The sequence below is a fragment of the Neolamprologus multifasciatus genome, chromosome 12, assembly GCF_963576455.1.
Source record: "Neolamprologus multifasciatus chromosome 12, fNeoMul1.2, whole genome shotgun sequence".
Lineage (NCBI taxonomy): Eukaryota > Metazoa > Chordata > Actinopteri > Cichliformes > Cichlidae > Neolamprologus > Neolamprologus multifasciatus.
Window position 1 is genome coordinate 12,747,587 of NC_140450.1, and position 26,570 is coordinate 12,774,156.

Sequence of the window (26,570 nt, forward strand, 5' to 3'; positions counted from 1 at the left end):
CTGAATCACGAAGAAATGTTAACAATTTGCAGGACAATAATGACGAGAACGCCAAACACAGTGACTGAATCAGGCAGCATCCTCTTGATGTAACAGAGAGAGAGGGGGGGGGGAGATTCTAGAGCGTGAGGAGGAGAGAGAGAGAGCGCGTAAGGACAGCGAGATGAGACCGCGCACGAGCATCACTGTGCTCAGACTCTCCAAGGAGGCTGCGATGTAGACAGGATGAAACTGACGGGGTGTTTTTCCGAGGACCGTGCCTCTCGGTTGTCGTTACCTATCATGGTATATCATTACCATCTATTAATTATGTGGAGAACAGGAGGAGCTTATTATCATTTTGTCGATGCCTGAGGATTATGGACCGTTACAATAACGAACAACTGTGTAACGCCTTCGGACAGCTGCCCTCTTTCTTTTTCTTTTTCTTCTTCTTTCCCTTCTTTGCTTAAACCATTTTTTAAAGCGCTGGCGTCGGTGATTTTCTAACAAAATGTTGAATTTAGCGCTCTGTCCGACGTGAAGGATGCCCGTGGCACGTCATTTTTTGTTGCCGTTGGACATAAACCTGTGGACGGGCGCCGTTTCCCAGGCAGTATGATACAATATTTTGACATAACCGTTATTTTTGTGTGTTACGCTCTATTGCGCATGCCTAGTGTTAGCTATAGAATGCTGCCCGACGCCACTTCTCTCCGTCCTGGCCGTGATTTAGGAGAGAAAAAGGTGACGGCAGCTGGGGGACTACATAGCAAAAAAGAGAGAGAAAATGCGTTGGCAAAGTGGCAGCATGGCGAGCAAAGGATTTGACTTGAGATCCTTCATGAAATAGATTGTGCCATAAACTGAAGAATGTCAGGGGACACCAAATGCAGAAGTGAAGGAGTAGTCTCCAAAGTAAAAGTGAAAAAGGAGATCAAGACAATCGTGGAGAATTTGGAAACCATCCTGGGAGATCTTAAGGATGTAGCTAAAGAGCTCAAAGAGGTAAATTAGAAGAAGTGTTCTGCCATGTGTCGTGTTATTTCCACAGGCTTGCTGTGAGGGTGCTTTTTCTGAGCATCCTTGACTGAGAGGAGATGGAGGGCTGACATCGACCTCACCAGTGGGGCCTGGAAAAGACTACACACCGTGCTCCTGCCTTTCCCATTAATGTGTGTGATCATTATCACCAACATGAGAGACATTTGGCACTGGGAGGACATAGGGTGTGAAATGGCAGGACAGCTTCTTCACCCTGACTCATAAGCTTTGATGAAAGTGTGAAAAAATGTGATCACAATTAATATTTAATGGACAAGTTGGTGCAAGCAGGAAGGTGATTTTGCATTGAATTTCATCATCTTAATGCTGACTGTTTTGTTGGTCCAAATGATTTCCTGCCAAATAATAGAGAGAAAGTGGTCTTCTTCTTTTCACCTGTCACCTCCCTGGACTCCTTGTGGTGTCTTGCTTATCTTCATCTTTCTTTGTCTCTTGGCATGTGTATTTGTGGCTGTCCTCCTCCTTTCTAGTCCTAAAAGATCAAAACTCTTAGAGCTGTCTGACTGAGGTCTCAAATCTCAGTGATGGAGAGACTACAGATGTTTCTGTAGAAATCAGGATGATATTTCAGGTTTATATTCACAGTCACAGAACCAGTAATATATAGCTGCCTCTGTGACATATTTTCCCTTCATTCACATTAGAGTGGTTTCTCTGAATCAGTCTCACCCCCTCACTTGAAATAACCTGCAGTCTTACCTGCGTTTATGCTTGCATTCCTCTGCCGACCGCACACCAGGCATCCAGTCCGCTCTGCCAAACCTCTAACCTTAACATGACAAGCTGTCATTCTAATACAACTCTATTGCGTACAGCCTGTGGTACATTATGGATGGGTAGCCGACACAGCATCTGTCTCCTTCTGCCGCTCTGTTCCCCTCACTCTCATTTTTTCCTGCAACTTTGACTAAATTACGCTCCTTTTGTGTTTTTCAGCAGTTTACAATATGTCACAGCAGGCACCAGAGATAAATGAGAAGAAGAAGCCATTGTAATCTGTCTATTGTGATCTTTTTATGTGATGTGCCCTTCCTTTTTCTTCCCTTCTTGCTTTTTTTTCTTTTGCTTCTGGGAGATTGTGTAGAGGATCAGTTATTCTGACACCGCACACACTAAACACATACCTCCAGGGGGTGTTACTATCAAAGCCAGTGTTTGGGGTGTAATCCATTTGAAATGCAGTTATCTGTTATAACTCACAGACGGGGCTGGAGCCGAGCCTGGCTCCAAGGAGGGACCCTGCCCAGATGCTTGGCACTGCCGACGAAGCTGCTTGGCCTACAACAGGGGCTGCACACTGGGATACTAGTATTACCTCTTGTGTGTGTCCCAACAAATTATCCATTTAAAGACTGCATGGAGAGTTTAGCACTCTGCCCTAGCCTTCTCATCTTTATTTTTATCGCTCCCTCTCAGTCACTTGCTCTCTCCTTAGTTGCTGTTTGCACATGCATTTAAAACCACATGATAGCAAATGTGCTTGAGAGCAGGCTAACATACTGGGTACTCTAAGATGAGAACCCCTAATCCAAAAGATAAACAACATCTTTGTCTCAAAAGTTGTAATTTTACTTTCTAGAGAAATTTTCTCCTTGGTTGCTTTAACGGCTAGGATACTGTGAACCTATGCATGCTCAGCTCAACTTATGTTAGACTTTTTTAGACCCTATGAGAGCTGCTGAGTTAAACATTAGCAAAATGTCCAACACCACTTCAGTTCTGGGCTTCAAAGGAAGCACCACTCTCCAACAAGGGAAGAGAAGCAGGAAGGAAATGTACTCTAAAGGGAAGGTTTTTGGAAAGACTTCTGAAAATGCCTCAATAACGTGGCCATTATATTACTAAGTACCAGTTATTAGTTCCCAGTAGAGTTTTCTATGATTATTAAATTTTATCTGCTGTGTTAAAGATTTCTTGGGCAATGTTTATGATGTATTATAAACCTTTCCAGCATCGAGATATTGCCTGAGCACTGTAGGTGTAAATGAATAGTAGAGTATCTGTGTCCATGGAAGTGCTGAAAGTGCAAGTACTTACATTTCTAAAGATAAAGTGTGCATGGTCTATCATATTTTAGTTGTCTAGTCAGCCCTTGGTTGGTTTTAGGTGGGTGCATCTTGTTTTGTCGACAGCTAGAATTTAGAGGTGTCACAATTAGGGTTAATATAGCTTTTATTTTATTTTTTTATTTCAACTTTTTAATGTTTTTCTTTAGTGAGTTTACTTATTCAATTTATTGCCAGTTATTTAAAAATGTTCAGTTTAATTTTGAATAACTAAAAGGTTAATTTTATTTTCCTTGTAGTTAAAATTTGTCAGGGGCAAAGTAGAAGTTCAGAACAGAAGGAAGTTTCCTCTACAGTCTACATCTTTGTTCTTTTTTCATTAGTTCGGTTCAGTTAGCTGGACTTTTTTCATAGTAAGCTCTAGTTAACTATAATAGCCTGGGTTTTTGATGGTAAATGGTTAATGGGCTGGTACTTACATAGTGCCTTTCTACTTAATTTGAGCACTGAAAGCACTTTCTACAACAAGTTTAATTCATCCAATTACACAACACACGTATTCAGGCAGTGCTTTTATCTATATGTAAGCACTTATCTAATATTCACTTAAACTCAAACTCTGAAAGATGCATCTGGAGTAACTTGGGGGTTTGACACATGGACAGGAGTATCTGGGATGGGTCCATTGACCTCCAATTGGTAGACGACCCGCTCTACCACCTGAACCACTGATAAATATAATCACATACTGAGAATAACATTGATATTTAAAATTGAAATATTAATATTGTGTCAATAAGGAATATACAATAATATAACATATATTGTTCTACTGATTAATAAATATTTGCTAAAGAAAAATCACTACCAAAGTGAGTATTTACAAAGCAAAACACCTTTAGCCTCTGTTTCATAAGTATTTTTAAATAATCTGGTTAAAACTAAATTCTATTTATCAATTTCAGAAACAAACAAAAGAAGAAAAAACATGCATATATATGTAGATTAATCATTCTTAGATGTGTAGTCCATCCAACCTTCAGATCCACCATTTGTTCATCGCATCCAGTATCAAAGCACCAAGATGGCAAAAGTGAAAACACATAGCAAGGGACTTCACTAAGCTGGCTACTTCCATCATTTGTTAGCTATATGAGAGCAGCTGAGAGCAGTACGACGTGGTGTATGGTGCAATCTTCCAAGAATGGTCAAACACTTCCAAGTGAATACTGATGAAGTATTCATCTCTGTTTTTAATAGATATCTAGTTAATATTGTTATCAACATTTGATACATTTTTATAACAACAATAATCATGATGTGACAATCTAATAAGACAGTGTTAGAGGAAATTCAGCTATAGCATTTTGCATGTGCACTTGAATATATGCAGGTCTAATTTTTAAAAAAATTAAACGAACATTTTAAAAACACATAAGATCTTAATGGGGAAAAATTCATGCTGGATATCTCTGCTGATATGGACTGGGTTTTGGATTTATTGGGAATGAAAGGATATCACATTGTTTGATGAAAATTAAGATTATCAACCTACAGAGGGCTGAATTCAAAGACAATCCATAAAATCAAAGTGAAAAAATTATGCGGCTGACTAGTCCATTTTGCCAAAATGCAGCAACTCAAAATGGTACTCATTGGTGTATGGGCCCCGCGTGCTTGTATGCATGCCCGACAACATCAGGACCTGCTCCTAATGAGATGAGTAATGGTTTTCCATCCTCTTCCAGATCTGTGAGGAGATCTGAGCTCCTGGACAGTCTGGGGTTCAATTTGGCTGTATTGGATTTAGGTCAAGTGAGCATGTCTGCCAGTTTAAAGCAATGGGTCCAAGGATTTCATTCCATTTCTTAATGGCAGTCAGGGTGCTGTTGCTCACCTTGTAGAGGTCTGTGCATCCCTCCATGGATATGCTTCCCTAGACCATCATTGACCCATCATCAAACTGGTCATGCAGACAATCACATGTGTCTCCAAAATCACGTGTCACATGTGTTCAGGGTGAACCTGGTCTCATCTGTAAACAGCACAGGGTGCCAGTGGTGTACGTTCCAATTCTGTGGTTCTATGGCAAATGCCATATCAGGTTCCACAGTGCCAGGCAGTGAGCACAGGACCCACTAGAGGATGTTCGGCTCTCCGGCCACTCTCGTTAAGTCTATTTCTGATTGTTTGGTCAGAGACATTCCCATCGGTAGTCTGCTGGAGCTCATTTTATAGGCCTCTGGCAATGTTCATCCTGTTCCTCTTTACACAAAGGAATGCCCTGCTGATGGGTAAGGATCTTCTACAACACTGTCCAGCGCTCCTAGAGTAACTACCTGTCTTCTGAATTCTCCTCCATGCTCTGGAGACTGTGCTCGGAGGTGTTGGACTGTGCAGCCTTTCTAGGGTCCAGGTATCTCACACTACCAGTAGTGACACTGACCATAACCAAACGCAAAACTAGTGAAAAAACAACCAGAAAAGATGAGGAGGAAAAAAGGGGTCAGTAGCCTTCATCTATAAAACCATTCTTGTATTGGGTCTCACTGTAGCACCGTTAGTGCATCTGTTAACCCTCCCTCCAACTTAAATGATGAAAAGTTTAACTGGCTTAATTCTATACTCTGATTAAAGTTTTCCTCTATTTATTGTTTTTATTTATTTTTATCAGTACATATTGCTGGTTATCTTCCCAAACAGTTCTTAAGTACTTTCATTATGTAGGATGTGGATGCAAACTTCCGATGGGAAGACATAGATGTATTTTTCTATCAGCTGTTTCATATCTACTGTATCTACTGTATTCATATCCTTTCTGCTAAAGTTAGTAGGGCATTTTACATAATTTCTTTTTCATTACAGATTTGTTAAATGTCTCCTAATGGTCTGCTGTCACATGTTACATTTCAAGGAAACAAAGCCTTCGGTTATGTCTTTTTCATGGTATTTTGATTAATAAGAGACAAACAGTTTAGTGATCTTTTCACTCCTCTGCACTGTTCCTTTTTTTTACATTCCTTTGTCTTTGTCATCTTTTCTCTTTTCTTCTTTCTCAAAATTTGTTGCATATTACAAATGATGGTTCTTCCGTCTTGCATCAAAGGATATGTTTGGTGCTGCTCCTTCTCTTGAATTCTGCTGGTGCATGAGATTGATGTAATCTATCACTTAGGTCAGAATCTGGCAGGCTCATGGCTTCTCTCATAAATCCTATTGATAGTTATTTTCTCTCACTGTGGTTGTCATTGGGATGTATTAAGCAATCTTCAGTCTTATAAATTTGGAAGTGTTTCCTCTTTAAAATGTAATTAAGAACTTACAAAGATATTAATTTGTCTTTTCCTCTACTTCATCTTCTTACCCTATATTCAATTCAATTCAATTCAATTCAATTTTATTTATATAGCGCCAAATCACAACAAATGTCGCCTCAAGGCGCTTCATAGATACAGAGAAAAGCCCAACAATCATATGACCCCCTATGAGCAAGCACTTTGGCGACAGTGGGAAGGAAAAACTCCCTTTTAACAGGAAGAAACCTCCGGCAGAACCAGGCTCAGGGAGGGGCGGCCATCTGCTGCGACCGGTTGGGGTGAGAGAAGGAAGACAGGATAAAAGACATGCTGTGGAAGAGAGACAGAGATTAATAACAGATACGATTCAATACAGAGAGGTCTGTTAACACATAGTGAGTGAGAAAGGTGACTGGAAAGGAAAAACTCAATGCATCATGGGAATCCCCCTGCAGCCTACATCTATTGCAGCATAACTAAGGGAGGATTCAGGGTCACCTGGTCCAGCCCTATATCCTAATGCATATTTTCCAAGTTGGTAACTTTTTAGATGAGACTGTAATAGTTAATATTTTCTGTAGGGCAATTGATTTACATTTAAATAAACTTATGATGGCTTCTGCAATTATGGAAATAAGATTATTGATATAAAACAAATAATTTTAAAGTGGGCTAATTGCTAAAGCGTTAAACTTTTGCTCTTTACTAAAAAATCCAAACAAACTCTCCCATATGCTTTGGCTGGTTTAGTTCATCTCAGTTCAACCAGGATGACAAAAAGAGAACCTTTTGTTAACAAGAGTTTGGCTGTTAGGAGGAACTTTGGTTCTAGAAACAATGTTTCAAAATTAGGTCAATCTAATTAATAATCACTGACCAAAATATTGCATCATTACAACTTATACCATAACCAGTGGCTCCATGGTGACGTGGTTTACACACATTCTCCTAACAAATCACAAGCTCCTCGGGTGAGTCTCAGGAGGAGACACAAATCCCTCTGGGCTTGCATCAGGAAGGGCATCCAGCATAAAAATTCTGCCAAGTGAAACATGTGGAGATATCTGCTGTGGACATCCCTTGTGAATAAGGACGCAGCTTTTACAGTTTAAACCATAATCTAAGTGGCCTAATTTCATCTTCTTGTGACACACTTATTCATTTTTCCTTCAGCTGTCATAGTTACACTTCCTATTATCACCAACAGGTTGTTCATGAGATTGACACCCTAACTTGTGACCTGCAGTTGGAGGAAGACGGACTAACAGACAGCTCAAAGACAGACACACTGAACTCCAGCTCGAGCTCCACCACCACCACTACCACTGCATCCAGCCTGGAGAAGATGAAGCTCTTTCCTGAAGACTGCATATTTAAAACACCTGCTTCCCTAATGCCAGTCCCCATCAACCCTCCTGGAGTCCTGACTGTACTCAAGAAGCCACACCCACCTCTACCACCACCAAGACATACCCCGCTGAGAGCCGAGGACCACAACGTTAAAAATCTGCCTCATCCAACTTTAGTGTTATCAGGGAATCTATCCAAGGCTAACGGGTCTCTATTAAGGAATGGTGGGGTTTTCCCATTGAAATCAAACAGGGATTTATTTTCCTCCACACCATGCTTCATTTCTAATGACAGTGGAATCCCTGAGTCGGGTCTTGTTCCTACATTGCCCAGACCCATGCCTCTTCTACGGCATGAAAAGAACAAATGCCCCAAGGCCCCTGGCAGGGAGCCACGTGAGAGGGAACGTGTACGTTTCAGCGAGAAGGTTCAGTTTCATGGCTACTGCCCGGACTGCGACCTCCAGTATGATGTAGATGACACAGAACTACATTTGCAGGCTGAGCTGAATGACTTGAGGCTCAGCCCAGTACACTGCTGCTCCTCTTCCCCTCCTCCTCCTCATTCTCTTTCCCATGAATTCATGTTGGAAAATGGCGGTCTACCAGTCAGCCACAGTTTCCCACCAACGGGAAACACTGCTCCACCTTGTGTGCCTCCCCACACACCTTCTCTCAAGCCCCAGAAAACAATCCTTCGCAAATCAACCACCACCACGGTTTGACACCAACCCCCCTTGTTGTGTCTAGTTTAAACATTTTTGAATCATTCATAGTGTTTTCTACTTTATGAGTGCTTTCTACTCCAGTTGAACTTTGGATTATCCAGAGAGAAGAAAGGATTGGAAATAATAAACAAAAGAGCGGATATAGTGAGTGGAACAGAAAAAGGCATCGCCGTGGGCATCGAGATGTACATCGAGAGCTCAGGAAGAAGCGGTGAGTGTTCCTGAGTGTGCCTATACGAGTTGTTCATCAGGAAGGTTTGTTTGCTCCAGCTCATCCCCATGAGTCTGTCTGTGTTTTTGTGTTTTTTTAGAGTATCTTCGTATGTACAGTACAGAGGTGTTCCAAGGATATTTTTAAAGAGCACAGCACAGGAAGAACCAAGAACAAGACAGGGAATTAAAATTGGTGTATAAAACTTACAATTTTCATGTTCATGGGTACTCCTGTGCCCTCATACAGATGCCATTGCTTGAAAACTGCCACTGCAACTTACCAAGCCTCAATAGGCACAATATTATCATGTATAATATACATGATAATATTAGATCATAACTGTTGATTCATAAATTTGGATCTTTTTAATGTTGCAGCTGGAAATTATTTCATTACTTATAGCTTAAAAATATTAAAACGACAGTATATTTTAAAGTAAGCAAAAAAAAGGTAATTACACTTTCTTACAATTTACAGTTGTTGTGGAGCACATAGTATATTTGAATTTAAAATATAGTGAAAAAGAAATAGCAAGCACTAAAAGAAAATTTCATGTGCATATGCCATACCAAGTCTGTATATTTAATTTAAGAAATACTTAAATAAAGTACATTAAAACACTATAAAGTAACTTGTTAAATATAACAAGTTATATCCCAGTACTGTTCCTGCTAATGCTATTATCTAAAGATATAGGGCACTGTATCCAGGAGTGCCTATTTCATATTTCAAACATGGGGCGAGTGCCACCCCATGTTTCCCCTCTGGACACACCACTGTATCTGTTTGTTGGTCCTCTACCAGTATCAGTCTACCAACTGATACTGGTAGACTGTTTTTTGTTTTGTTTCTTCCAGGAGATTGTTGGTACTGAGTCTATTACTTGGGATCTTCTCCATTAGCAATAATATAATGAATTAATATCTTTCTAGATGAAACAATAGCACCCACTTCCCCAAGATTTTACACAAAGACTTAAAGATCTTCCAATATGCTGGCACATAAACAGAATATATCTTCACACATACCTGCCTATATTCACAGTTAGGGTTGTGAGACAGACAAGTGAGTTGGTACTACCTCTTCCTTCATCACCTTCCAGGATTCATTTTGTTGACGTGTGAGACTGTAGAAGTAAAAGGAGGGAGAGAAAATGAAAAGAGTGACACGGTAGGTTGGAGGGAGAGAGAAGGAAGTGTTAGCTGACACAGCTGGCATTTTGATTTGCATCGACAGACGTCTCCACAGCGCATACTAATTGAAAAATCTTTTACTTTATTTTCTAATAAAAACCTGTCTTTAGTAATGCAAGTCTCATTTATGTTGACATCTACCCTCCACCCGGTGTGGTATCAGCACCACCCCCTGTGATGTGAAGCTAAATGGACAGTAAGCCTATCAGTTCTCCTCTTGAGTGGAGAGAATCAGGCGAAACAATGCTGAACTATTTCCTTTTAAATCAGCAGTAACATCGGACCATCTCAGTCTATATGAACAGTTGGTAGTCTCCACTTTATTGGCTTCCATTAAGAAGCATGTTTTAGAAAGTCTGTTATTTTTGCATGTGTGTGTGTGAGAGAGAAATGTGTGAGCATATGGCTGATATTTCAGTACATCTGAGATCGTTTTCAAATCTGTGTGTGTGTGTCTGCATATACGTCTTTGTATTGACAAAGGTGTGTGTAAAAGCACGAGTCAGTTTGCCAGACTGGGGAGACAGCACACCCAGGAGTTAGATGAGAATAGTAGCACCTTCCTCCCAGCAATGCCCTTAATTAGCTAGATTAGACTAGAGGAGATAACAGCACTGCCTCAGAAAGCCTTTGTACCAACATTAGCCTTGACAAAGCTCTGAACCGCTGCTAAACATATTTTTTTATGACAAACAGTGAGAGAGGAGAGAGCAAGCCGGCAAGCAGAGAAACTGAGGAAAGAAATAAGGAAGATAAGAAGTAAGAAATAAGGAAGCAAGGTAAAGATGTGTGGAGGACAGTTGTGATATTCGGGAGGCATGTTATATAAACAGTGAATTTAATATGTATATCACTTATATGTTCTGTTGTGGTGGTGGGGGTGGAAATCTTGAAGGCTAAAGCTGAGAAAACCAGGGGAATGAAAATTGCACATTGATGACTAAATCCAATGCAAGACCTCGCTGGCCTTACAATCTAAAATCGGCATCTAGATTAGGGATCAGTGGATATTTAGCCATGTAAAAAATGAGAAAGAGTAAGCACGAGTGGGGATGAGGGCACATAGGGTAAAAGTGTGGGACAGAGAGAAAGTGAGTGTGGCGTAGAGAGAGACAGACAGAGAGATGGTGATGCAGTGAAAGCTGATGCTCTTTTAGCTGCATTGCCCTGCTGTTATGTAGCAAATGTGGATGTATGTTTTTCCACTCGATTAGTGCTCACAGCACAGAACATCCACTGTATTAATGTTGTATTCATGGATTTTATGTCCGGCAGCAACATGCACACATGCGTACATATCGAAATACTCATACAAATAGGTACATCATCAGTAGATCCTACTCATATGGGCTTCTGCCACTGTAGTAGTTTTTTAGTAGCTGAGGAAATTGGCACAGTGTCATCATGTGATTAAAGATGTTTAAAGTTGTTTTGTTGCAAATTCTGTGCTTAAAAACTCTTAGGCTAGCTCAGTTTAGTAATAAACGTAAAAATCTTTTACCATATCCATCCATTTGCTTCTGCGTGTCCTTTTCAGGGTCACGGGGGCGCTGGAGCATGTCCCAGCTGTCTTAGGGCGAGAGGCGGGGTACACCCTGGACAGGTTGCCAGTCTGTCGCAGAGGTTCCTTTACCATATTTTTTTTTTAAATCTCTTATCCATCTCAGTATCTACGGCTGGAAATTAACCCAGCTGTCACAGAGTGAGAGGTGACTTTGGACAAGTCACCAGGGCTAGACAGAGTCAGACATCATCATAGACAGATAAACAGAGAAAGACTTCTATTCACATCACATCCAACCAATTAAGAGTCACCTAACCCTTACTTTAACCTGTGGGAGAACATGCAAACTCCACATAGAAAGGGCCAGCCCCAACTGAGGTTGAACCCAAAACCTTCTTGCGGTGAAGCGACAGCGCTAAACATCATACCACCCAAAATGCATACCAAATTTACCCGTTTCTGATCAAAAACCGTGATCAAATAACTAAACAAAAAGAAAAACATTGAAAACTTTGGAGGCATCTGCTTTATTTTTCCTTTCCCACTCTGTCTCATTTGTGGCCATTTGCTGTTGCATCTTCCACTCAGATGTCTTACTGAATACAACATGATATACTTTTTTTAAATTATGGGCCTTGTTAGAGTCAAAAGTGCTCAATTCAGGTATGTTTTAGGGCGTGGCTGCTTTGGCATTGATAAGCTTTTGCCACATCAACATAAAGTTGCCAGGGTACCAGAAAGGTGGTGGTCAATACCAGAAACAGTAGAATGACATTTCTCTCAATACCCATGTTGATATGAAAACACAAAGATATTCCCATGTATTTGAATGTATGATTATGTATTTAAGCACAGTACAAAGAACAGTACAAAACCTAAAAAGCTAACAGTATATTTTGTTGACTGAAACATTAGGAAGCTTGCTTATATTACTACAATTACATTACATTAGCTTAAGTACGTTATATTAGACATTGCAAACATTTTACCCTGTGGGAACAAGCTGTCTTAAACAAAATGGTAATGTGTATTTCAGGATAACATAAGAAGGATAATACTTTAAGTGTTGTTAACATTACGTAAAATGTATTCAGTCTGAATTCTTATGAATAGATTTGGATGACTAGGTGCTTCAGTAAAATGAAAGTATTTCTTCCCTTGGTCTGAAAAGCATGTTTGCACATTTACATGCTGCCTTTTGTGTGGCATGTAAGGATAGACTAGAACACTTGCTCTGCTTAATGTTTCACATCAGGACTAACCAATACAAGACATCACAGTGGCTGACATGTCCATTTTTCTGAAGTGTTTCTAAATGTTTATTCAAAAAATATTTCTCTCTTAAACTAAATCTGCTGACTCCAAAATTTTGTTGCTGTTTTTTTTAAAAAATTTGTTTGTTTTGCCCTCTTATTTCAACACTGCAAAACAGATTATCATTGTATCAACCTGTTTTTAACCTTAAAATGTTTGGGCACTAGTGGAAATTTATTCATTTTAATAAAATTTCTCAACCATTAAACATAGTTAAAACAGAAGCAGGTACACATGAACTTTGTTTGTAAAAGTGACGTTAAATTATATCATTTGTGGACACACAGACTACAGCTAGCTTTCAGTAGGTTTACATGTTTCAGTGTGTTGAGATTTGCTCTGCCTTTCTGGTATTACTTTCAACCTACTCTGTATTAATCTACCAGACATGTGTGACAGAAGGATGCCAGTATGAAGTGGGAGAAACTGTTCTGCCATTTGGGCTGGCTGACCGATGCAAAAGTGTTTCATCAGTCACTGGTTTTAATACATGCATGACCTATTATCAGATTGTTCTTGTAACACAAAAATCACTACTCCTCTGACCATGGGTGTAGGAGTTTTTCACAGTTTTTGCAAAGGCTAGCTGAGCTCCAGCGCTCCAGGCTTGAGGATGAAGTTGTAATGGGCAGGGAGGAGGTGGATATTCACCGCCTCCATCATGAGTCAGGACTGACTCAAATGCACTGACCTACTCCCTACAGCTCACAGCTCTTGTTTATAACCCAGCTCTCTCTCTCTCTCCAATCTCCCCCCCCCCCCCCCCCCCCACCCCCCCCCCCCCACCCCCCCCCCCCCCCCCCCCCCCCCCCCACCCCCCCCCCCCCCCCCCCCCCCCCCCCCCCCCCCCCCCCCCCCCCCCCCCCCCCCCCCCCCCCCCCCCCCCCCCCCCCCCCCCCCCCCCCCCCCCCCCCCCGTCTCATGCTCTCTCTCACTATTTCTTCATTTCTTACTTCCTTTCCCCTTGGATGATGCTTTACTCCCACTCAGCAGCATCTGTATGCATAACACTCTCTTTGTGCACATGCAGCTCCATATACATGTGGGTGAGGTAGCTATTATTAAAGCATATCTGACACTTTGTACAGCAAACACTCCCGTTTGTAGGTTTAATAAAAAAAAGGTCAGGTACTTTCTGACTTTGAATGACAAAAAACCTTCTAGAGATGATGGCTTTTACTCCCTATTGTTATGCGTCCAGCACCGCCTCCATGTACAGCTTTTACATTTCAGTCCCACGTCCTGCTGACGTCAATTGTCCATTTATCGGGTGAATCAGTAAACAGCCGCGTTCCATAATGAGTTGAAAAATCCTTACATGTAAAGGCTTGGTGTGTACATTTGGATATGTTATAGTAACAAGTGCAGAGGAGAGGATGAGCTCATGAACGGGGGTTCATTTAAATTAACCAACAATCCAAGTTTAAGAATGACAAATTACAAGTGTAGGTCTCCATTTCACATTATTGTAACTTAAACAGGGGCTTGTCCAGGATTTGGATCCAAGACTCACACAGAGTCTTAATAAAACTGTAAATCCAAACATGTCCCACGGCCTAATAAAGGAGACGTGGAAATCAGTTTACTTTGTGCCCAGATCAAAGTGAAATTCATTTTATTGATTGTTTTGGTATTCTTGGTGATACATAGCCTACAAATGCACCTGATTGATTTTCTGTGTTCCAGAAGCTGCAATTCAAGCAGAGTTAAACATTTTCTGCATCACCAATTGAATGAATGTAAAACCACAGACAATACAAAGCACAGTTTGTGCTGGTGTAACTTTATAGCTGGGCTTCAATTGGTAGTGTTAACAGGTTGCATTCCTTCAGCAGAGAAGCTGAATGGCACTTAAAGCACACTGTAAATAAATCAACATAATTGTGGTGATCCCAGCTGATTATAAATACATTAAAGAACATAACCTGCTCCAGACCAGGTTATATGTTCAGGAAAAGTTGCCATGGTGATCTAATCAGGTGATAACCACCTCTATAACACATAAAACTCTGACTTTAAGCTTAACATAGCTTGCTACCCCATTAATCATGCTTTGTAGTACACCCCTCTGCTCTGTTACTATGATTTGTTTCTTGCTATAATAGTCAATGCATGTGCTTATAGTGCTCCCACTGACTGTATTGTCTTCGTTCCATTTTCCAACCTGGCATGTGCACAATGTGCAATAAAACCCAAAAGATGTGTCAGAGTGAGACACATTTTGCCAGTGAATATTAATTAGCTGTTGTGTCTCGGTCTGATTGTTTGTGGTGATAGTCTGCCAAGAGACACAGTTGTCTGTTTGCTCATCCCATTCTGCATGCATCATTTACTTTGATTTTTGTTTCCCTCAATCAACTATATTTCATAGCAATCATTGAAAAATTAAATTGGTATGGGGAAGCATTAAACAAAATGAAAACCAAATCATTTTGGTGTTTTGTGCCAGAGGCATTACACCTGTAATGGAGATGCTGTGTGCAGGGTTCATTAGAATACAAATAGACATGACCTACATTGCCAAACGCCAGAGCATTCAGAAGTAAATCTGGTGCACATTAGGCCTGAATACTGGCTCGTCTTGGTGCTTCTCTGTCAGTGACTCAGGCAAAGTGATGATTTGGGAACGTGAGTGGGCATGTGTGTTATTAAAATGCATGTGCGTGCTCATATGCATTTATTTTCATTTTAAAGGGGATACGTGTGCAGGAGTTTTAAAAGGTGAAAAAGAGTGCAAAAAGACTCATGGGTGTATGCAGCCATGTGTGTAAGATGGAGTCAAAGGCCGTGAGATGGCTCGGTGCAACTTAGAAAGCTTTGGTGGTGAAGCAAACTTAATCTGAGGCTTTCACGCTCCTTTGGAGATTGTTAAAAGTTAGAGGCATCAGCTGCACCTTACTCGGGGAAGGTAAACAATATTTCAACAACAGGATCAGATCTGTAAGAGCCACAGTGGCCCAGATGGGGTCCTCTGCTCATTGAACCACTTCAGACTTGAGTGAGAAACACAGAAAAAAAATGCTATTTAAGGAGTCCCACAATCTGGGCAAATTGTCTGTCACAAAAGGGAAGGCTTTTTAATCCACGAAGAAAAATGCAAGACTGTTCAGTCTTAATAACTTTGATGGCTCGTATATGTGTTACTGGGCGTTTGTGCTTTGGCATATTTTCATTTTGGTCAATGAAAAGTGATTGTTAGTGCTGTGACTGCTCTGTCAAGTGGCTCTCCACTGTGCAGCCAGATATTCACACTAATATGTTTCCTCTTTTTTCTCTCTCTCTCTCTGCAGGGCCCATTGACACACTTGAGATACGAGACAAAGGGATGCTTGCTTCATACACCGATCGACCCCGGTTGATCAGGCAGGGAAGAGCCAGAGCTGATGCCAAGCATCCACCACCATTTGCATAGCCCTTGCATAGTGCTTGTGCTGTTTGTGCACTAAGCAACCTCTGGGAAGCAGCTGTGCTGGAGCAGTGTTACTGTCTAACTGGCAAAGGAAGGGTAGTCACTGTGTGTGTGCAAAAAGATGAATCTATTGATGTGGAGGTGATATTTTCATTCATATAAATGGTTGATTTAAAGATTCGAACACCTATGAAACCTTATCATCAAAAGTAAAGATGAACCAGTACAAGATGGGGTGAAATAATGTCAGCCAGTATTTGATTGATGTCTATACTTGTTTTTGCTTTGTGCGTACTCAGATGGAAATCAATAGCTCCACTCAACCGATGGAATTTGCCTTTTAAGAATTGTAATTGTTTGTGTCTGGAAAGCCCAACGGTTCGGCCTGGGAGCGAAACGCTCTCTGCTGGACTGCAGATAAGGAGAAAATAATAGCTATGTCAGTACGTGCCATATGCACAACCACAGCATGTTTTTGGAAAGACTCATGTTTTGAAATGGTTGATGATGCGGTCACTGGTCCTTGTCCAGACATTATGTTCATTGTACATCAAAATCTATCCGCTCATCTGGTGCCATGCAAGCTGTGTTTATTTCACAATGACATGCAGAGATTCAGTACAGTGTGGCATAGTTACAGCTTTAAAGGGTTATTGAAGAAGTAATAATTTGCATCAAATTTTTTTTGTATACAAATGTACATGTATATTTCAGGCATTTTTTCTACAGAGACTTTAACATTTAAAGAGATGATATTTTTGATATTGTGTTGGATGACTGAGAGGTATTTTGATGAAAGCTGACATTCCCTCGAGGTATATGTTTTTCAGGGCAGAGCAAGATGAGTTATTTATACATACCGAATCGTGTTTACATGAATGAAAAACTTAACTATTATAACTTAGAGAAACTTTACAATGTCGGCTGCAGCGGGAGGAGGAAAATATAATGCAGAGATGAAACGTGACGAAAACCAAATACCTAGTTGTGCTTTATCAGAAGAGAGGCATGGGACTGAATGAACGCATGACTGACTCTTCACTTTGTCCTGCCATCACTGTGTTTTTCTATGCATTTCTGTGGAGAGGCTGTCTGGTAGTGGGCCTGAAATGCTGGATTTTCTGGCCTCCAGAACAGAGTTAAGAAGTATTCCCTCTCATTCCCTCATCCATCGGGTCAATCCTGACGTCATTATAAACCTGACAAATTTCCATGTTGCTCTGGGTAAGTCATAGGTAATTAAAAAATGATGAAGTACTTTTATATATATATATAGCACTTATAAAAACCAAATGAGTTATAAAGAAACAGAGTAACAAGATGAATATTACTCCAAATAGATCAAATATATACAGGATATACATAGAAAATCAGTCAAAACTCATCAAAGTTCCCACTTGACATCCGAAAAAATCAGCTAAACAAAAAATGCAATAACTTACATATTAAATGAAAGGTTTAGTACAATGAAAATTAGTTAATGGCCATCAGAGTAGAGAAGGGTTAAAACTTTTTTTCCCTTCACTTTTCATTCCTTGCAATTTCACCAAATGACCTTTTCAGCACCGAGAAGGCACTAAACTCAGTTAAAAGCTGAAATTAAATCAATTCTATACCCACTGTAACTGTCCCCATCTACAGCCAATTCAGCATATTTTTTTCTAAAACCAACTGTAAGCATCAATATTATGGAATATAATCACCGTTTCAGCAGCAAAATTGTACTAATATAACATCTGTGAAGTAGAGTAACAGAAACACCCATCAAATATGGTATGAGTGTTGATATTGCGTAGAGAAGCTGCAGAGGGCATTTTGCAACTTATATAGAATGCCAGAAACACAACCAGCCTTTCTGAACAGAGTCGGCATAAAGGAGTAAATAAATAACTACAAACAAATAGGTGTGTCTGAAAGAAAAAAAATATTGGCCGACTTTTTAAATCACAAAATACGGGTATCTTAAAAGTCCTACATCAGTCAGGCTCTAGTTTAATGATATCACCATGTGTGTAACTGGTAAAAACCAACAGCATGAAAGGTCTGCTTTGTACCAGTTTGGTACCAGGCTCATCTGTGACTTCTTCTAGGTGGGTGGATGTAAAATTCATTTGGTTAAGGTTAAATGTGTTTTTCCACTCTGATAATTTCATGTACTTCATGTACTTAAGAAGTACATTGAGGTCTAAAAAAAATGCTGTAAAAAAATAAGGCGACTTAAAAGGTGACTAAATTTCCACCCGCTCCATGTGCTCATTTCAGGTCTGTAAGTCAGAAAATATCCACAGTATGAACAGAAAATGTTGCACAACTTCGTTTAGTATGCTGAAGATATTGCACACAAAAATAGCTTTTCTGGGGGGTTAGATGAGAGGCATTCACAGGTATTTCATGCAAACATGATTGCTGGTGAGCAACTTTTTTTTTATTAGCACACCCCCTTGATACATTTAGATTAGAGGCATCACACACACTTGTAAACCTCACCTCTTTGTTCAGATACTGAATTAAGGACTAAACTGACTCAGCAATGAATCGCTTTTAAAGCTGATTGGAATGTCTCAAAAAGTTGTTTGTGATATTTTATTGTGTGTCCACAAACTGTTGGGAAATAACCTGTGAGAAGTAAACACTTTGCACTTGGTCAGTGTGCGTGTGTGTGTGTACTTTAAGCCTAACAATACTTTTAGTGCTGATTTTATGTCTGTATTCTCTATTAAAAGCTGTCCTCTTGTGCGTTTATCTCACGGATATGTTGAGCCTCTGTGAACCGGGAGCCCAACGGAGGAAATTAAACTGCCTCCGAGAGCGTCACACTTCATCAAAGTTACCAAAAAGCAGTGAGAGCAAACGTTTCAAAAAGAGAATGACAGAAAATGGCATCAGCAGCTGCATCAGTTAATTGAAGATTAGTGTGATGAGATAGCAAGCTGGCAGTGCTAAAGGCCATCAGCTGTCTCCCGAAGATATTCAGAATACCGTATTCATTAGAATAATTCAGATGAATTCATGGTGGCTTGTCATGGTCATACAAAAACAGACCGCAGCCAGCAGCTCAGTGCCATAAAAGTGACAGGGTTGCAGGAACGGGGCAGCGGTGGCCTAGAGGACAGAGGGGAACATCATAAGTTCAAATGCATGAACTGGAAAGCTCTGCTAAGAATGTGCATGAGAAAAAGATATCTTTAACTCTGCCTTTTGGAGTGCCCTCAAGCAGGGCTCTCCATGAAAGGACTGCAACAGAGCTGGGCAGCTGTTTGCAGCCGAAGTGAATGGGAATCAGGCCATGACAATAAAAAAACTACTTGCATTTAATCCCGGGGTGCCTTATGTTGTAATTATAGTAAATGTGCAAATTTTCACAAAGCAGAACAAACTAAAGATGCTCGTGGTGCTATGATACTATAATGAATGTGTTACTGATATATAACAAAGCTATGATTATTTAGTTACAATATTAAAAATTTAGGAACCAATAGCCCTACTGATTGGAGAATGTTAAATATATTTTGAATCCTGAGGCAGTAATTACCATTATATGTGATTATTTTACTTGAAATATGATTAACAAAATATGTTATTCAGGCACTTGTTAAAGTCGATTAGATTTACAGAGAAAGAGTGAAAACACAAGAAGGGAGGCTGGTGTTTGTATTTTCCATTTAGTCCACATCAGACCACATCAAGAGACCAGATAATGTCTAAAATAAAAACAGCTACTCTTAGGACCACATGAATCCCGAGAAGCTACTGACTGTTTAAAACAATGTTTCCGATTAATGCAATACCATGCAAACGTCTTAAGTCACCAATTTCTTTATGTTTTACAGTGAAAATGGGAAACGCTTGCAGTGATTAATTAAAATATGTGCAAGCATACATGAAAATCCAGTAAATAAGGGAGAAAAAAAACCCTACAAATTTCAACAAGCTTGAAAATTGACGTCTAATATGATCAATTTTGCTGAGCATCATAGCCTAAACTCGGTTAGAAAGGCTTTCTTGTTATTTCTTCAGGAATAGTTAACCAGGTTTCTTAAAGGAGTCTTTTGGATGTTGGGTGTCTTTTGTCTGTCAAGATCAATGCATCAATATTACTGAAGCAAATTTGGATTCATCGCTCCACAAGTCCTGTTGCCATTGATTTTCAGTCCAGTTCTTGTGAAATGTGGCATACCTCAGCCTGAACTCCCTGCTTAAGAAAGGGTTCATGTCAGCCATCCTTCCACTGAGACCATTTCCAAACATTAGTTGGATCATCTGAAGGGATCTCTCAGGATCCTGTTGCTAGATTTTTTCCCCCCGTTTCTTAAGGATATCACTTATAGAGAGTTTTTTTAGGCCTGTCAGATCATCTTTTGTTCTCCGTTTGTCCAATTTCCTCAATTTGTTAAGGCAACACTGCACAAAGTGCTGAGGTATTCCAAGTTTCGGGCTAATAGTTTTTTGGGAATCACCTTGTTAGTACCAAATACTATTTGAAGCCTTTCAAACTGTGTTATTGTTGGTATTTCAGGTAGATATAATTAATGAAATAGGAACAGAGATCTTTTTACAATAGGCTGCTGGTAACAAAGTGCCTAAAGAGATACATTTTAAAACCGGTTCTTTGCCAAGTTGTTTGTGATGTAGACACAACACTGGTTAATTCCTTGAGTTAGGTGCCTTTTTCATGCTTGAATGATTCATAGCTCAGTGTTAAGTTGCCCAATAAACAAAAACAATGTCTATGAAAATGGTCAGGCATAAAGACATAAAGAGGAACTTTGAAAGACCTTAGGAAATCCAGGGGAATTATTGTTCAATACATTTTCTTTTTAAATACAAACTCTATTTAAACCCTAAATATAAAGTAATGACAGGTGACTCGAGACTTTTGCACAGACCTGTATATCCAGCAATGCTCCATCCGTGCAGGTGGAGCAGACAGCAGCCACCTTTCCAAGGGCACAGACAGGCGCGCCTGTTTTATATTACTGCTTATCCGGATGACGGCTGTTTCACCAGGACGGCACGAGAGCTAAAGTGATCACCCCGCCCTGTTAAGCTGGCAGGGTTAGACACAACGCGCGCTCTGTTAGTGTGTCACGTGACCGGGGGAAAGAAGAAAAAAGAAAGAGGCGAGGAAGAGAGAAAGGGAAAAGCAACAAAAAAAAAAAAAGACTGTGGGACTTGGAAGAAGAGGGAGGTTTTCTGTTTACGCGCAGGTAATGAATACTAACACTTAGCTGGTTATTATAATATTGTCCTAACTTGTGAGAGTCCACCTCTAACAGCTCGTCTGCAGTCTGCCGGCTGGACAGACGTTGGATGCATGTTTGTTTCCACGAAAGAGGCTAAAGGCGTGAAGCTAGTTGGCACTGAGAGATGTGCCTTCAAGCACGCTCGTTCGTGTTGCTCTCGCTGTGTTACTGAAGGCCAGCACGAATTCCTGTAAAGTGCTGATGTGTCAAATGCTTGTGACCAGTCAGCCCTCCTTGCTGAATCACTCGCTCCAAAAAAACACGAAGCGGTGGAAAAAACTTGTGGCTAATAATCCTCTTAACGTCTAAAACGAGCGAGGACGCTGAACTGGCCGCTTCCTCTTGGATTCTGTCGTTTATGCGGCTTCCCGAGTGTAAAATAAACGTCAAATAAAACTCGTTACTTTGGTCTTTTTTTAGTATTTACTCGAGAAGGGCGAAGAAGTCAGAAGAAGTGGGAGACTGTTCAGTTAAGAGCTCCAGATGTGATGGGAGGACGGAGGTGGATGTCGGCTGGATATGAGACAAGCACGTAAGTGAGGGATGGGTTTTGTTTGGACGGTCAGTAAGCAAGAGTTATACTTTAGTTAGTTATACTTTTTCCTTACTTGCATATTTATTTGTCAGGAGTAGATTTAAGAAGTTAAGAATCTGTGTTACAAACACTTCTGTTATTACTACCTCTGTTATTCCTTTCTATTTTTAAATGGTCTGGAGCATTGGCTGTCGAGGCTTTCTGAATGTCTCTCAAAGTTTTTCTTTGGCTCTTTTTCACTCATTTTCAGGGCAGTCTTTTACTTGTTTGTTAGGTCACTTAACACTAACCTATGAGTTATTAAAGCATAAAAAGGCACCTGACTCAAAGGATGAACCAGTTTTCTGTCTACAACTTGTCTGACAACTTGGCAAAGAACCAATTTTAAATTGTGTCATCAGGAAATTTGTTACTAGCAGGCTGTTGCGAAGCCACATAATTTGCTCCCATTTCCTCAGATGAATCTGTGAAAAATGCCAAAGATAACAGTCTGAAAGGCACACAAATGACATTCTTGCACCAAAGGTTGATTCCAAAAGAGCTATTAGCTGAAAACCTGGCATATCTTGGAATGGTATACAGTGTGTCCTTAAATGACATGAGGAAACTGGACAAGAGGAGGAAAAAAGAAGAAGAGGCAGGTTTAAAAAAAAAAAACTACGGCAGATGAACAGTATCTAAAAATGATGAACAGTGCTCCAAAGAAACAGAAAAGAAATCTGACACAAGATCTGAGGGATGCATCTGGCTCTTTAGTTGATCCATCTATTGTTCCATGAAGCCTTATCAGCAATGGCCTCAGTGGAAGAATGGCTGTCAATAAGCCATTTTTTAAGGAAGGGAAACACAAAAGCCAAAGGAATGCCAAATTACAGAAGAACTGAAAATCAGTGGACACGGGTCTGATGGAAGCAATTTTTAGTGATTACTGAAACAATGATCTTAACAAAGAACACAACAAAAGGCAGCCAACATCCAGAGAAGAGCTCTGAATGTCTTCAACACTGTATAAGCTGTATTTCCTGTCACGTTTGCATGTTTCAATAAATCACTGCAACTGTTTACCATTGTCCTTGCAAAATATATATAGACCTTTGGAAAGTACTTATCTCAGTTAACTAAAATACTGTTTCATATCTAAGTTATTATAGTTTTAATGAACTAATGAGCTAATGAGCTTTTTAAGTGGTATCTCCTGTTTTTATTCTGATCTTGGAGGAAAATAAAAACCATGAGTTATAGCATGTGCGAAGGTGAATTTGTCTGATGGGGTATTGATGCCCATTTTGGGAAAACTATCGACGTGGGGTTTCCCCAGTATCCTAAGGCAGTACGCATCTAGTTTAAATTTTAAAAAGGAAAAAGAAAAGAAAAAACATTTGTAGAATTTCAAGGACTAGAAAATTAAGGAATCTCGAGCACTCGGAGGAGCCTTGCTTGACCATCAAGGAGCTACAGAGAATACACCAAGGTGGACTTCCTGCTCCACCACCTTCCTACGCTCCACTGTCTTCCTTTTTCCAGCCCGATCTTCCACCACATCTTCCTCAATGACTTCCACTGCCTCCCAGACAAGTTTCCCTTCCAGCTTACTCTCATGGTCCTCAGATAATAGCTTCATTACCAAAAAGCGAAAGCTATAATACAAACAAGCTATTAACTACCATCAAGATAATAAAGTGCCTTACTTCTGTTTCCTAACAAGAGTAAAATTGGATTAGCAGGAGGTAATCTGAGCCCCAGTTTACAGTTGAACATGTGATTAAACAGCATGTAACGCACTAATCTGTCCATGCTGTGCAAGTTAGACTTTCAATTTGTCTTGCACTTGCAGGGGGTTGCAGTATTTATGCATGCTACAGCGCTCTGTTGGTGTTATGACAGGCAAAACAAAGTAAATAGACAGTGTTTACATTGGCAGGATGTCTCAGCAGGGAGAAGAAGAACAGGAATAGGTTGAAGTCCACTTTGCAAGCATGTGCCCTTTCTAAAGTTCCCAAGAGTGCAAAATTCAGTCACTCGTTTTTAACTCCTGCCCCACGGCTCTGACCTTTTCTGAAAGGAGAAATGCAAATAGACTGTTATTGAATAACTTATTATAACTACTTTACAGTGTCAGTGAACCACAATTTAGTATGGTACTGTGATAAAGTTTTTTTTTCTTTCAGCAAACATAGATAAGCACAAGTTAAAGTTTGCAAGAACTGTGCAGGTTCTTGTTGTACCTTTTGAGTATGAGCTGAAAAATTTAACCTTGTGATGACCTCTGACTTTGTAATATTCTTTAGGTAAATAAATCTGAAACGGAGGAGGGGAGAAGATGAAGCTGAATGAGCGCAGCGTGGCGCACTACGCCACCTGTGATTCACCCCCAGACAAGACGGGCTTCCTGTTCAAAAAGGGGGAGCGCAACACTGCTTATCACCGCCGTTGGTTTGTCCTGAAGGGTAACATGCTCTTCTACTTCGAAGAGCGCGACAGCCGAGAGCCCATTGGCGTCATCGTTCTTGAAGGATGTACCGTGGAGCTGTGTGAGTCGACCGAGGAGTTTGCCTTTGCCATCAAGTTTGATTGCGCCAAAGCTCGTGTGTACAAGATGGCTGCTGAGAACCAAGCAGCCATGGAGTCCTGGGTGAAAGCGCTGTCAAGGGCCAGCTTTGACTACATGAGGCTGGTGGTGAAAGAGCTGGAGAGGCAGCTGGAGGAGATCCAGGAGGCTGCCGGAGGTGGCTTTGTTGGGGCTGGAGTTGGAAACCTGCAGGGCAGGCCCAAGTCCTCAAAGCGAAACCATATGGGACGGTCCAGGTCTGGAGCATCTTCTTCTTCATCTTCCTCGTCCTCCATATCATCGTCATCATCAAGTGTCCCTCCTATGTCAGCCTCCTTCTCTGCCCAGAAGAACCAACAGGATGAGCTGCAGCTCATCTCTGGGCCCTCCAAGGAGAATGGAGTTACATGGAGTAAACCATCAGCTGCCTTGGCTAACGGCTTTGTGGAGGGAGCTTCATCCTGTGCGGTATGGGAAAGCTCCGGGGACCCTGCAAATGTCACTGGGTACGGAGCTGATGGAGCGAGGGCTCCGCCTGTGCCTCCCCGGAGAAAAGGTGCATCTCTGGAAAGCCCCGTATGCCCTGGAACCGGCTGCTTCTCCAAACTCCATGACTGGTACGGCAAAGAGGTGGAGGAACTGAGAGTGCAGTGGCTGCAGAGCCAGTAAGCTTACTGAGGTAGATCGCCTCTTTTTCCACAGTATATCATTCCTTCCTGATCATTCTGCAGTGCTTCACCTATCTGAACCCAGCAATACAGTGAAGTGACTGAATGGAGACTTAACTTCAGTCTTAACTAATGGCAAATGAAGGAATAAAAGCATTTGAGATTATTTTAAAATCCTGTCAGAGAGGAAAAAAACTGCCATAAATGTTAACACTATCCTTTGTATAAGCCAAGAAACACAAAATATGCTCTTTGTCCACAAACCGAGTTATATTTGCCAATTGCAATTTGAAAATCTGCAGTATTTAAAATCATAATTCTTATTATGTATTACAATCATCAGTTTTTCAAAAAAGATGCAATGAGTTTAGCTTTGATTGATCCTTTATTAGATACAAATAAAATAATGCAGCTTTATATTTGCTGTGACCTTTTTCCCTTAATAAGAACCATGAAGTTTCTCATTCCTTCCTTATTATTCTGCAGAGATTGTACATGCAAATTACTTTGCTAAGCATGTGGACATTGCAAAAAACAACAGGTAACCGATAAGGTCACAACAGGAGAGTCTTTTTATAAGGAAAAGGAAAAGCATGAGGTGATTTCTGTTGTGTAATAACAATCTGGAGACGTTGCACAAGACAAATCCACATAGTTTGAAGTTGTAATGTCACATTAACCATGTTATAGTGCAAAGACAATTCTGCAGCTTTATGATTGAAGTCCCAGTTTTGTGCTGTCCAGCTTTCACCCCTTTTGGTGATGCAACTTTTCAAAGCTGCTGGACTGAGTTTTTGAATCATGTTCAACCTAATGACTTGGGCTCCAGGACAATTTTCATATTTCAAGTTATATATTCAGGATTTTCTGTTTTGGTCAAACTGCCGTAACGCTGAGATACTTCACTATAGTAAGGTGCAGGTGTATGTACTGTGTATGGCCATCGCCAGTATTTTTATTGATCTGGGTGACCTGGCCCTTCAAATCTTTAAATACCCGAGGGTGAGAAGTGCCACAGTCTACTTGAGGTCCAATATTACCTCAGATATTTCGTTGTCATTCTTGAAACAGGCAAAATTCCTCTAACCACGACAATATAAGGCACAAAAAATGTGTTTTCATTTCATTACTAGGCTACTTATTTCCATATTATGCACTAATGATTAAAGAGGTCATGTCCTCTATAGTAGTTGGGATCAATGCATATAACTTTGATATAATAATCACTTCTGCAGATATTGACTGACTCTGTCTGCTTCAAACTTCCTTTTACTGAAAGCTTTTATGAATGTCTTTAATATTCTGTTCATTTCCACATTTTTATGCTTTCTGTTTAATTTGTATCGTTGTTTTAAAAAGTGCTGCATAAATAAACTTTATTATACATATTACAGTTTCTCTGACTTTCTTTAGGATATTTTTGTCTAAACATTTAACCGTTTTCACCTAATTAGACATAATTTGTAAATGTGAGTCAGTCTGTTTTCGTACACAGTTGCACATTTTGTTTGCTTGTGCG

The 26,570-nt window shown here is 40.4% G+C and overlaps 2 protein-coding genes across 3 annotated transcripts; both read left to right on the forward strand.

Annotated features, from left to right (window-relative positions):
• Positions 1-147: 147 nt before the first annotated feature.
• prr16 (proline rich 16) lies at positions 148-12,183 on the forward strand. Of its 2 annotated transcripts, XR_014877338.1 has the most exons (3): positions 148-987; positions 7,554-8,634; positions 8,735-12,183. XR_014877338.1 is itself a non-coding variant. In XM_085181149.1 (2 exons), the coding sequence occupies exons 1-2, from the start codon at positions 853-855 to the stop codon at positions 8,418-8,420; spliced, it is 1,002 nt and encodes a 333-aa protein (XP_085037275.1). In that variant the 5' UTR covers positions 148-852; the 3' UTR covers positions 8,421-12,183. The 2 variants fall into 2 exon arrangements, 1 of the variants encoding a protein (XP_085037275.1); XM_085181149.1 differs by having other exon boundaries at positions 7,554-12,183.
• An 11,963-nt stretch (positions 12,184-24,146) lies between these two features.
• LOC146506573 (sesquipedalian-1-like) lies at positions 24,147-26,416 on the forward strand. Its single transcript, XM_085181150.1, has one exon. The coding sequence runs from the start codon at positions 24,156-24,158 to the stop codon at positions 25,050-25,052; it is 897 nt and encodes a 298-aa protein (XP_085037276.1). The 5' UTR covers positions 24,147-24,155; the 3' UTR covers positions 25,053-26,416.
• Positions 26,417-26,570: the final 154 nt, after the last annotated feature.

Bases quoted from the DNA above. Each gene is read 5' to 3' on its own strand.
- LOC146506573 (XM_085181150.1), top strand. From the start codon at position 24,156: ATGAAGCTGAATGAGCGCAGCGTGGCGCACTACGCCACCTGTGATTCA.
- prr16 (XM_085181149.1), top strand. From the start codon at position 853: ATGTCAGGGGACACCAAATGCAGAAGTGAAGGAGTAGTCTCCAAAGTA. The intron at 988-7,553 runs GTAAATTAGAAG...TATCACCAACAG, and splicing joins TAGCTAAAGAGCTCAAAGAG to GTTGTTCATGAGATTGACAC.